The sequence below is a fragment of the Quercus suber genome, unplaced genomic scaffold, assembly GCF_002906115.3.
Source record: "Quercus suber isolate HL8 unplaced genomic scaffold, Cork oak 2.0 scaffold_53, whole genome shotgun sequence".
NCBI classification, from domain to species: domain Eukaryota; kingdom Viridiplantae; phylum Streptophyta; class Magnoliopsida; order Fagales; family Fagaceae; genus Quercus; species Quercus suber.
The window spans coordinates 425,670-439,324 of record NW_027069518.1 but is presented as its reverse complement, the minus strand read 5'-3'; the positions used below and the strand labels follow the sequence as shown (position 1 = coordinate 439,324).

General features: G+C 30.8%; 1 protein-coding gene across 2 annotated transcripts; it reads right to left on the bottom strand.

The window, feature by feature from the left end:
• Nucleotides 1–1,845: 1,845 nt before the first annotated feature.
• On the bottom strand, nt 1,846–9,223 carry LOC112003585 (putative disease resistance protein At1g50180). Of its 2 annotated transcripts, none has more exons than XM_024035797.2 (3): nt 7,921–9,223; nt 2,664–4,279; nt 1,846–2,080 (listed from the first exon to the last, which is right to left on the bottom strand). In XM_024035797.2, exons 1-3 carry the CDS (start codon nt 8,951–8,953, stop codon nt 2,033–2,035), a joined length of 2,697 nt encoding a protein of 898 aa, XP_023891565.2. In that variant the 5' UTR covers nt 8,954–9,223; the 3' UTR covers nt 1,846–2,032. The 2 variants fall into 2 exon arrangements, with proteins under 2 accessions (XP_023891565.2, XP_023891566.1); XM_024035798.2 differs by lacking the exon at nt 1,846–2,080 and having other exon boundaries at nt 3,086–3,263; nt 3,680–4,279.
• Nucleotides 9,224–13,655: the final 4,432 nt, after the last annotated feature.

The window sequence follows — 13,655 nt, the reverse complement described above, 5'->3', positions numbered from 1 at the left end:
AAACAATCAGCAAATAAATAAGTTAGGGGGGATCTCGATAGAGAAGGCTCTGAAGCATTGGAGGGGTGACACCATTCCAGACTTGTGTGGTTTCAGAAGATCTCGCAAGAGCTGCAAGAACATGAGCTGCTCTATTGTGTTCCCTTTTCAGATATTGAAATTTCCAGTTGATGAAGGAATGAAGAGGGTTGAGAATCCCTTGAAAGATATGGCCAAGGGCACCAGCTGTGTCTTTAGCATTTACGGATTGGATGATTGAGAGGGCGTTGGACTCGACGATGACTTTGGAGACCTTCAATTCCTAAGCAATGAGGATGCCAATTGCAATGGCAATAGACTCCACAGTGTCAACGGTGAACTGTGCTGGTAAACCTTTGCTCATGGCTGCTGTAACATGGCCATTGGAATCATGAATGATCACTCCTATACTAGAGGGTCTGCCATCCTTAGAAGTTGCTCCATCTTCATTTATCGCTAGGTGGCTCTCTTGGTGATTGTCATATATAATTACTTTTCTATGGTGTCCCACTATTCAGGGTAAAGGAAGAAACATGAATAATTGATTAGTTAACTGTTGTCGGAGGCGGTCGTTAGCCAAATTTTTAACACTGCATGTGTGATCAAATATAATTTTAGCTTTTGGAACAAATAGTATTTTAATATTTTGCAAAGTGATCTAAGTTCAAACTTATTTTAATTGTGAGATTTTATTTTATGAATTTGACCATATACAAAGTGTCATGTCATTTAAAATTTTGAATAATATACACTTAGATTTGTAATCTTTAATCTAAACCTTTAAAATGATGCATTGCATATAGGGTGGATCCTAATTCATTTTTATTCTACTACTATTTTTTAGAAAGAAAAAAAATTATGTGTTAAGTCTCACTTGCTAAGGAAATCCTACTCTTTTTTTGTCTGACTAGCATAGGAAATCCTATATTCAGAGTTCCTTGCTTGGTGATGGCTGGTAAAAGTAGCTTATTGGACAACTACATGTCCTAAATCGTAAAACACTGAAGTAACCTAAATGATTCTGGCAAATTTTTAGCATCTAGAAGAAAAGTTGGGAGTTTTTTTTTTTTTTTTTTCTTTTTCAATCGTTTCTTTTTAACCTGTTCGTGGTCTTAATGCATTAGTGTAAAGGTTACTAGACATAGTACACATAGTCTAGCTCAGTACATGGTCCACAATCAAAGGGCATATGAGAATGAAACATGGCTAGCTAGTATATGGTTCTTCAGCTAAGAAAGAAGGAACATGATTGATGAAATATTTGGCGAGTTGCACACTATAATATCCTTATTACAAAGCCTGCATACGAACTTAACCAATCACAGTATTATCACCTAGATGACCCTCAACTATGGGCTTCTAGTTTAAAAGAAGCATTTCACAGCTCATATTCACCTAAACACTCGATCTATTCAACTAGAACTATTTAAATTATTATTAAGATTGGCCAAATTCCTTCTTAACGATTGTTCTGATTATGTATGATGTAGAATTTAAAGAATTCCAATTATGGCATAAAATCTAAAAGGAATAAAAGTTCCATCTAACATAATTTATCTGCATAATTGTTTATTTCTCAATTTCACATAACTAGTGTTTTACCTGTATAGATATGGAAAGAACAGTGATACCATCCATGCTATTAATTTGATATTCCCAGCTCAATAAGATAAACTGCTACTGCTTAACAAAAGGACAAACTAAACTAGCTTCACTATAAATAGTATGCATCTAAAGTACTGTGAGATAAACATAGCTTAATGAAATATGAGAATCCCAAATTAAATTAAGAATTATTTTTCTTGGTTGTTTTATTCCACAGGAACAGGATACATGAACAAAGGGTGGAATAATAGGAAAGCAATAATAATAATAAAATAAAATAAAATAAAATTCTTTCCAGCACTATACGTAGGCATCAGAGAATATGTTTAATGAGTCAAATCCTTTGAAATTGTATTATTTGCACAAACTCGTACAATGTTGAAAAGCAGTGAAATATTTTGTTGATTTTTCATGAGTTGAAGTAGAGTAGAAACTTTTGCTCCATGGATGATTTCACCTGACAAATAAATAAATAAATATATAAATGAAGAAGAAGAATAGAGGGAGACAACCAACTAAAATGATTAAGCCCAAAACATAAAAAAACGAATTAAAATGAATATGCTATATACATGAACTCATTAAAACAACAGTTAGAACTATATTTGCACCGTCAACCAATATATTTATATTGTATAAATTAAGAATGAAAAAAAAAAAATGTAGAAGGAACAAAAAATATTTAAAAGGGAGAAAAAAGAAAGAAAAAACTTTCAAATAAAACTCATTACTTAATTTATTGATAACAGCGGCAAAAATTAAGAGTCCACCACGAGATAAGTGAAAAAGAATTTGCTTGTAATATAATGGGCAACTAAGTTGTGGGTTCAAAACCTAAATAAATAAGTGTGTAAATTGAGGTGGAAAAGAATGGATAAGACCTTCATTCTAATCAAAAGAATAATTACATTAGGGAAAATTTTGCTATAAATATAATTAGGGAAAAATTGAATTAATAGATAAGAAAGCGTCATAAGATATTTCAATAATGCAAGTGCAGGAATTCATTGTTCACAGTTATGAAATAAAATGGAAGTTACATGTTGGACTTTGTCAAAATCTGGTCCTCCTTCATCAAGGCTTTCTTTGAATGACAATAGCATGTTTATGATCTTCAATTCCTGTAGGGTTGTGATGAAACTCAATCCATCTGGAATTGTCTCCAATTTCTTGCAATCTTCAATTTCCAAAGTGCAGAGACTGAGCAAGGCTCCTTCCTCCACCGTCCACTCCTCTAGCCTTTTTAAATGACAAAGTACAAGAGATTTAAGCTGAAGAAATCCTCTTTTAGAACAAACCATTTTCTTCCCTTTGAATGATTGAGAAAGAAGGCGAAGGATTTTTAAATTGGACAACCTCTCTAAAGTTGGCATTGGGTCATTCTCAAGACCAGTCTCACATAAGGTTAACTTGGCAAGATTTGGAGAGAATTGACTAGGAAGCTTCTTTATAAACACGCGTAGACTTAGCTTATTCATATCAGGACTGCATGAGACTAGTTTTTGTATTGCAACTTGGGCCCGTTTATTACTCGTCACTTGAAGAACCTGATTATTAGTCCTCACTTGAAGAACTTGAAGACAGTTGAATTTCAACTCCCTGGAAATTTGGATGTTTGTGTGCTGAACATTCACCAATGTCTGCAAATGACAAAGATTAGCTAGTTCCAACTTAGCCCATACGGGCCATACCCAATAATCATAGGGTAGATATAGATGCTTCAATTTTTTCATATTCTTAAACACATTTGGCACTCTCATGCAATTGGATCGCAAATCTAGTATCTCCAAGCCCCACAAATTGCCAATAGATGATGGCACCTTATTTATATGGCTATTCTTGAGAGATAAATATTTCAAGTGGATGAGACATCCAATGTCTTTAGGTAATTTTCCATTGGTATTTTTAAAATTTTCTAGATGTAAGACCCTAGCCGACTTTAATTTCTTGAAACGGGACCCTTTAAAGTAAGAGAGGTCACAAGGATGCAGAAGGTGGAGAACAGACCTTACCTGAGGATAATCATTAAAGTTCATAACCTCTAAGGAATTATTACCTGATTCCGAAATGATAGACAGTCTTCGAATGTTACCATTAGACACTTCATGCTGTTTCATGGAAAAAACGTCGATGGTATGGAGAAATTTTTCATCTTGGACTTTTGATTGGCAACAGTATTGCATCAAATCGTGAATTCGACAAGTTTTGATCCTCCCAAGTGAGCCCCTTTTCCCCACTTGAACCATGAACCTCTGCTCTAACTCCCTTATATATCGCTCTCCCACATCCTCCTCCATTGTATCATTTCTTGTTCCTCCATGCTGAATTTGTGATAGAAAACCTTCTCCCATCCACATTTGAATCACTTCTTTTGTCGGTATCTCAAAATTCCGTGGGAAATGACCTAAATATAGAAAACATGCTTTCAAGTTGGAAGGTAAATCATTATAACTTAAAGCTAACACCTTGTTAACTTCCAACAAGTCTTTTTCTTCATAAAGGTGTGATTTGACATGTTTAAGCACCTTCTCCCATTCTTCCTGTGTTTGCTTTGTTGCTAAAACTTTTCCAAGTATAGTGATGGCCAATGGTAAACCCCCACAATATCTTATCATCTTCTTCCCAAACTTGTCCATATAAGTTTTGGTCACAGGGTCTGGAAAACAAACAAAATAATATCATTTTTTTCCTTGAACAACAAGAACCTTATAATCAGCAACAAAAATAATAAAATGAAATTATATATGTGTGTGTCTATATATATATATATATATATCTCAAAATGATACCATATTTTAGGGGATAAAGATTTTTATATACAACCTATTATACACGCTCTATTACACACATTTTTTGAACTTAATCATGAGTTGAAAACACAATTTCAATTAAAAAAAAAAAAAAAAGGTGTGTAAGGGAGTATGTATAACAGGGATATGTAACAAACACTACCCTATTTTAAGACTTGAAAAGCTAGAGATGAACCATTGATAGTACATCCACTTGGAGAAATTTGATCCATGCCAATGGACTATACTAATATATGACTTTTAACTCTTACTCTTGCTCAATTTTAAATTTAGTACAAATATTTAAAATGGATTTTAATTTAAATCACAAGTTTTAATTTTATTTTATGCATGGTAATATTATATTTAAATAATTTGGAAACATTCACCAATTTTTACTAGATTAAAAACACAAAAACAACAAGTCGACCTACAAGTTTTTTTTAGTCTTTTTTATTTTCTTTATTTGGTATAGACTAAGTAAGATTAGTGTTAGTTTCTAGAATTATCATTTGTTGGTGCAAGGCAAGTTTAAGTGCGAACCTTAGGTCCTTCTTAAAATAAATTTTTTTTTTTTTTTAAAAAAAAGTCCAATCAAAATTCCTATTATCAATTACTTTATTTTGGGCTTGCAACAATCACTTCAAAAAAAAAAAATTAAAAAAAAAAAAAAAAAAAAAAAAAAAAAGGAAAAAGGAAGAAGATAATGGTCTTGCATTTATTATAAGGAATCGAAAGTATCACCTCTATTTTCGGCTTGCATCAATCACTTATAATACCCTCTCAAAAAAAAAAATCACTTACAATAATAATAATAATAATATAATGGTCTTGCATTTATTATAAGGAATTGAAAGTATCCTGTTTATTTTGGGCTAGGAATATATTGGTGAAAGAAGAGTTTGAACCTCTGACAATGGCTACCACAAAGAGTGTCACTAGCTATTGTGCAAAATAACCTGAATAAGTTAAATGCAAAAAATGATTGGATATATTATTAGCTCTATTAGTAAAGTTTATGATTGTTGAATAAGAAATCTGGGTTGAAACTATCTCAAAAAAAAAAATGTTAAAGTTTATACCTAGGATTTTAATGTGTAGGATTAATTCAATTATTTTTCAAAATAGTAGTTTTTTGGTCAAATGGTTTTAAATAATTTTATAACATCTTTTTTTGGGGGATGGGGGGATATGAATGTTTAGAATTCTTAGAGCACTTAACTATTTCCCTAAGTGTGAATAGTTTCATCGTTCCACACAAACCAAGTAATTACAAAAAGGAACATCTTGGAAGTGGTCTCAAGATGTTAGCTAAAAATTTGAACCCAAGATCGTATGAATCTTATGAGATATTGGGAAGTATTAGACCAGCCCCTTGGGCTTATAATCTAAGTATATTTTAGAGAAATTTTTCTCTATATTTTATTATTTGTATTGAAATTTTTTATTCTTATGTCTTTAAGTTCTAGTTAACCATAATTTTTTTATATGAGGATAGTAGTCATTTCACACTAAGGGTCTGTTTGGAAACTAATTATTTTGCTAAAATTAAAATTTTTTTTGCTGAAAGTATGTAGAAAAAAAAACTAAAAGATGACTTTTGAAGAATGAGACCCACTTAACAATGCAATGAGATCCACTTTAGGAGCAAAAATAAGCTAACTTTTTCTCAAATCTCAAACGTGACCAAAATCTAGAAAATATTTGATAATGAAGGATTTAATTTTGCTATATTCTTGCTACTACTCTTTGTGCACCTCTCTCTCTCTCTCTCTCCATGTTTTGCCTATAACAAAACCAAAATTTGATTACTTCCCCCTATTTCTTTGATTCTTTTTTTTTTCCCTTTGGTGGATTTTTAATTGTTTCTGTCATCTATATGGTATGTTTCTAATCCTATCTTGCAACTCTAATTAGAGCTAATGTATTTTGTTGTTTTTGGTAAATCTGTTTTGGCTTATGCATTTCTTGGTGATTTAATATTTCATCATGGGTCATTTCTCTCTTATCACTTTGTTTTGCTTTTACTTTTGGATTAATATTTACTAGATTTAAAAGTGGGAATTTTAGTTTCATACAATAGTTGGCTATAAATATACATACATACATACATACATACATACATACATATATATATATATATATATAATATTTACTAGATTTAAAAATGGAAATTTTGGTTTTACACAATAGGGTTCAATCTCCGCCTATACCAGTCGATTTTTGGTGTAGGCAAGGATTGAACTCTAGATATTTTATTCAACTATCAGAAGTTTTACCAATTGACTATATATTTTAACGTGCATATCAACTATTTGGAAAATTGCAAATTAAAAATTCTATCTCTTATTTATGATATAATTCTCTTTGAAGCAAAGTTTAATAAAATGTTTACAAATTTCATCTAATTACTCTCTTTTTTTTTTCATTTCTTATATATGTGTGTGTGTGCGCGCGCGCGCGCGCACAGAAGGAGTGTACATCAAACTCACCAACTTGACAAAACCGACCCAACTCAATGCCTCGAGTTGGATTGGGTTTGAGTTGATAGTTTTTTAACTCAAGCTAGCCCAAAATATATAAGTTTTTATTTTTTATTTTTTGCTTTATATTAGTATTTTGAGAATTGTTTTTAAGAAAGTAGAAATTTGAAATATAATTTAGGCATATTATGTACATTATAATGATTTATTGAATAAAATGGCTTAAATAGTTTATTGAAAACCCATTTTTTACAAGATACAAAACATTTAAGCCTAACCACCAGCTCTTCCTAGCTCTTGACTTGGGTTGGTTCATTTTCTACATGCGTGATAAATTGGGTTGGGTTGAGAATTTTCAGCCCAACAAAGTTGAGTGAGGTTGAAAAAACTCCCCAAACCGATCTATGCACACCTTTAATACACAGGTGAAAGGGAGGTACGGAGTCCAACTCAAATCATTGAAGTCCAACTCATAATATAGAAGTCTATTTTATGTCTTTAACCAATCACTAAATGTCTATGTCAATTGCGTTTATGAACTCTAGATTTGCAGCTTAGTCTATGTCATTATTTCGGCTTCTTGTGCTTTACTAAGTGTAGTTTATCAATTCTAAACTGTTATTAAAAAACTTTTAACTTATTAATCAAACGTATTTAACTATATAAAATACAATATTACAATGCAAAAATGTATCTTATTTTTATTTAAATTGTGCATTCTCGTTAATAATTAAATATTTGATATTCTTTAAAATTCATTTCTAAAAGAATCTATTAAAAAAATATGTAGAATAATTCAGCTTTTCTATAGTAGAAATTAGAGAAATTAAATCTAGACAGGTTAACATTTGATCTAAAATATTTCAAGCATTTGCAGGTTAGTGATTAATTTGTATGTTTTATGCTTATAACATCTTCATTTACTCTTCCATCTCTTCCATTTATTTACCCAAAAAAATAATCTTCAAATTAATTACCAAAAAAGAAAAATTATTAAAGTAATTTAGACTAGATAATAGTTGTACCTTCTTTCCGAGATATTGCTATCTTCTCAAGTAATTCCTGACTCCTTCCTTTATTTAGGCACTGCAATTCATGAAGGAAACCCCTGGGATCTACAGACTGAGGCACTTCTTTATTACGAGAGGTGAGCAATACTTTACTGCTAGTGTCCTTATTTGGAAAAAGATGACTTAGACTGTTCCAAGTCTCAACATTCCAAATATCATCTAAAATCACCAAACATTTTCGCTCCTTCTGAAAGTTACAGAGTTTATCAACAATCTCCTCATCTGTCAACTTTTGAATTTCATTCCTTTCCTCTTTAGTTGGAGAGAGAACCTTGATCAGAATTTCTTCCCAAATAGGTCTTCTTTGACATTGTTGTGAGATATATACCCAAGTGCGGCTGACAAAGTGCTGCTCTATTTTATGGTGATTATAAACCATTTTGGCAAGAGTGGTCTTCCCCAGACCACCCATACCACATATGGAAGCAACTCTGTTGCCTTCCTCTTCTCTCAGCAAAAACTCCACCAATTTATTTAGATCATCATCGAACCCAACAACGTCATGATCAAGACGAGGAAATGTTTGTCTTTCATTTCGCTGACTTGCATTCAAAGGACTCAGCTTGCCTACTATTATAGATTCTCTTATGAAATTGTTTCGAAAACTCGTTTCCAAATTAGAAATTTTCGTCTTGAAAGCATCAATCTTCAACCCAACCCCGCGGACTGCAATTCCTTCATCCAAGATGCAACAACACCTCTTCATAGTCTTCTGTACGCCTCCTCCCTTTCTGGTTGCAACTGTGTGGGCATACTTCTCAATGATATCTTGTGCCGCATAAGCAAGATCTTTCATTTCTGCAACGCCCTGCTTTACGGTCGCTAATTCACTCTGCCACGCACCTGCATCTGTTAAAAAGCATTGCATTCGTATAAGCTCAGTTTTTAACTCCTCAACTTTGTCCTTCACATCGGACCAGTATACTCCTTCTTCTAGGAGCAATTTAGCAAGCGTTGCTGCCGCAACGGACACGACTGCCTCAGCCATTCCTCTTCTCCAGAAAGAAGATGAATGAGTACTTTGGATGTTACTTAAGAATTTGCAAGAATTTACACTCTTTGTATGAATTCACTCAACCCTGACCTTTAGGCACTTCTATTTCCATTGGATCAGTGATAAAAGCTACATAACATGAATATGGTTATATAGAGCTTGCTCTTTGCACGTACGTTAGATGCAAGCTTGCTCTATGCAAGTTGTTGGAGTGAGAAAGATATGAAAAGCCTTCAACATATAGCATAATTATATGCAAGTTATGTACTAAGTAATTTATTTTATTATTTTATTATATATTGTTATATATCCTTCACATTTTTCTACCTCGATGACCTTCATCTCAATAAGAGATGCTTGTTTTTATTAACTTTTCTTCTTTGACGGTCATGAGTGGTCAAGGTGAAGTCTTTTTATTTATATTTTTTGATACTGTGACTGCGAGCCTTTTCTATAATTTTTATCCCACATATCTAGCATTGACTGGGGGAGGTGAGGAGAAAACCAAAGAAATAAAAGATAAAAAATTACTGATGGAGATTCTAGTTGTCTTTAATTTGTGGGAATCCCTTAAAGAATATTGCCAGAGCAATCAAGAAGGGGGAAAAAATTACCCGATTCACCTAGGCAGTTTTGAGTAATTAAGCCAAGACAACATGCTTAGCATAGTTTATTATCTCTTAAGAAATATACCAAGATGAGAGAAAATACTGAAGGAGGCCGGTCTGGTGCCTTCAATTTTGAGGGAATCATTAAGACAAGACATGTTCACAATGCATAACTAAGTGTAGTTAGAATATAGGTTAAATTCATAATTTCTTAATACCTTTAATTAACTTTTAAATAATTAGAAACTTAATGAGCTTTTAAAACAATCAGCATTTTTTTTTTTTGAGTAAAAAACAATTAGTAATTTATCATAGTATTAACGTAGAATTTAAGTTTTTGAAACAATCAATAATTTATCAAGTATATATTAATATGCTTTATTTTGACAGATTTTTGAAAATTGACTACTTGAAATAATTAAGAGAGAAAGAGAGACATTTAATTAGGGGGTGTTTGGTACATAAGTTCAAACAACAATTTTCAAATTTTAAACAAAATTCCATATATTTTTACACAATTTTTCATCCACGCGTATTTCCAAAAAAAAACTTTTAAACTTGAAAATTGTTGTTTAAATACACGTACCAAACGGGCTTTTAACCACTTTTTTCTTTTTCTTCTTTTGAATTTGGTTTTAATTTTAAAGTGTCCTTCAAGCTAGCACATAATATTTCTTTCATATCAAAGGCAAAATACTAAATTTTATCTGGTAACCAATGATGGTTTTTGGAGATTTAAAAAAAAAAAAAAAAAAAATTCGATACGTACCTTTCTATAGGGAATAGTTAATTAGCTATTTCTCATTTCAAAAAATAGCTATTCCTTATAATGAAGTGCAACCAAACAATTGAACGATGATCACCAAAGAATAGTAAATTCAGTTCCTACCAAATGTGCCCTAACAAATCAAGTAAACAACTAGTTTTAGTTGATTTTCAAAAAATAAAAAAGTTTTACAAAGCCACTAAAAGGATGGTTTTGGATATAGTAGAATAATAAATAAATATAAATAAATGTAGGCAACCCTAAAGAGTATATTGAGATCCATATCTGTGACCTTAAATTTTTAATGGGAAGACTTTTTTCTTGACTTATGATATTGGTTTCTTGGTTCAAATATAATTTCTAAAAGGTAAAAGCCTTGTAACTCAATTGTTGATAATTCCTAGTGTTTCCAGTCAATTTTATTCTACTTTCCCTTCTCTCTATCTCAATGTGCGCAAGCTTTTGAGGTTCAAGTCTCTCATTCTCCATTATAAGGTCCTTTTTGTCCTAAAAGGTAAAAAAATCTTAAATAGCAAAGGGGACAACGGCGCGCCTTTGCGAAGAGGTAGACAAGGAAGAGGTCTTCAAGAATCTTGGTTCTAACCCTTGCTGAAATTAAGGTAATTTTGCCATCTTTTGTATCAATTACTGTCAGCCTATCATGTGCGTAATGTCTCGGTAAGTTAATAATAAGTTTCATAATATGATATGATATTACTAGATACTGCTCACTTGCCAATTTATCATATTAAATCAAGTTGTTTGTTATGTTAATATAGTCATATACAGCTAGCATTTCCGTTAACGATATATTCCCCACCCCCCACCCCCCACACACAGACAAAAAAAAAAGAAAAAAAAAAGGGCTAGCATTCCAATATAATGAAGTTGCATGTTGATTTTAAGACAAAGACAAACCACAAACTCCATTAAAAAAATAGTTGCATTTTATTTATTATATAAGGAAAATGTTAATAAATGCTTTAAAAAAGCATTGGTTTAGGAACTATTTTTAGAAATAATTTATAGGAAAATGATAAAACAATTAATGTTTCTTACAGCTTTTTAAATTTCTCATAAAAAGTAGTGTTAAAACTTGTTTAATATAGATTATTAACAATTGCCCTAAAGACACCTATTAATTAAAAATAGAAAAATAATAAAAATAAAAGAAAAAAAAATTAGGAAAAAAAAAAGGAGCAAAAATGAACACTTAAAAACAGTTCAAAGCATTATGTAGAAAAGAAACTAGTAAAAATTATATACTATCACCTTTCTTTTTTTTAATTTGTTCTTATTTTTGGAGTACAAGTACGTAATACTCTTTTCTTTGTCATGGATCTAATTGATGAAGTTCACTGCTAATATGAATCAAATCAACTCATTCATGGGAGATTTAAATATAATATTTGAAAATAAAATAAATTGCAGTTCTCTTTGTTCTAAAAAGTAATCAACTCTTTCATTGCAAGGGAGGCATGTGCCTTTCCTTGGAGAAAGACAAGTCTGCAAGCTCAGTACTATGAATTTAATCAACCCTTTCGTAGGTTTCTAAATTCAAATATGATATTTGAAAATAAAATAAAATATGGCTCTCTATATTTTAGAAAGTAATCGACTCTTTCGTGATTTTTGTTCTGACTCAGATGCTTAGATTATGGTAATTTTTCCATACTTTTATCAATTTTAGTCAAGCTATCATGTGCTGAATTATTCCAATCAATCAATAACAAGTCTCTTAGGGTCTATTTAAGAACAACTTATTTAACTGAAATTGAAAATTTTTTGCTAAAAATATAGAAAAAAAAAAGTTATAAATTAGCTGAATAGTACAATAGAACCCATAAATAGTACCAAAAAAAAAAAAAAACTCATTCTAAACTTATTCTTAATATATAATATTACTATATTTTTTGGGTAATTAATATGATATTACTACTAGACAGCGGACACTGCTCACTTGCTAACTCTTCCTCTTTTTTTTTATTCTTTTTTTTTTTTTTTTTTTGAGATCGCCAATCATATACAGCTAGCATTTCTGTTTAATATAGAGCTAGCATTCCAATGTAACCATAGATATTCTAGTCATTGATTGATTTTAAAATTAGATTATATATCAAAGTAATATTCCATATAAAAAGGAGTGATGACATAGATTTAGGCCAAGGAGTAAAAAAATTAAAATAAAAAGAGCAAAAATGAACACTAAAAGAAAGTTCAAAGAATTATGTAGAAAAGAAGCTAGTAAAAATTGTTAGGTTCTAATACTTTAGGAACTAAATGTATTAGAACTTTGTTTTATATATGTTGACAAACCATGATCAAAACAATGAGTCTAGATTTACGCTTGCTCAAAGCCTGTTTAAGTGTAAGTTTGAATCAAGTGTTTTGTAGAAATTTGTAGTGTAAATCTGCAAGGCTCAATTGATTGAAAATTAGGCTCAATCAAACGAGAATTGTAGATCAGCAAATTCTGCGAAAAGTTCAAAGGCAGCCCAAGCCCATATGACTTGTAGGGTTAAGTGTTTTACTTCGAGTATAAAAAGAAAAACCTTAACCACGTTTTAGATGTCTCTGAATAGCTTTGTGTTTTCTCTAATGTGAGATTTGAGAGGTGTTTACCTTTAAACACAAGAAAATAATTAGTAATTTAATAAGCTTTTGAAACAATCAGCATTTGTTTTTTTTTTTTTTTTTTTTTTTAGTAAAAAATAATCAGTAATTTATCATAGTATTAACGTAGAATTTAAGTTTTTGAAACAATCGATAATTTATCAAGTATATATTAATATTTTGATAGATTTTTGAAAATTGACTACTTGAAATAATTAAAAGAGAAAGAGAGACATTTAACCACTTTTTTCTTTTTCTTCTTTTTAATTTGGTTTTAATTTTAAAGTGTCCTTCAAACTAGCACATAATATTTCTTTCATATCAAAGGCAAAATACTAAATTTTATCTGGTAGCTAATGATGGTTTTTGGAGATTTAAAAAAAAAAAAAAAATTGATACGTACCTTTCTATGGGGAATAGTTAATTAGCTATTTCTCATTTCAAAAAATAGCTATTCCTTATAATGAAGTGCAACCAAACAATTGAACGATGATCACAAAAGAATAGTAAATTCTGTTCCTACCAAATGTGCCCTAACAAATCAAGTAAACAACTAGTTTTAGTTGATTTTCAAAAAATAAAAAAGTCTTACAAAGTCACTAAAAGGATGATTTTGGATATAGTAGAATAATAAATAAATATAAATAAATGTAGGCAACCCTAAAGAGTATATTGAGATCCATATCTGTGACCTTAAATTTTTAATGGG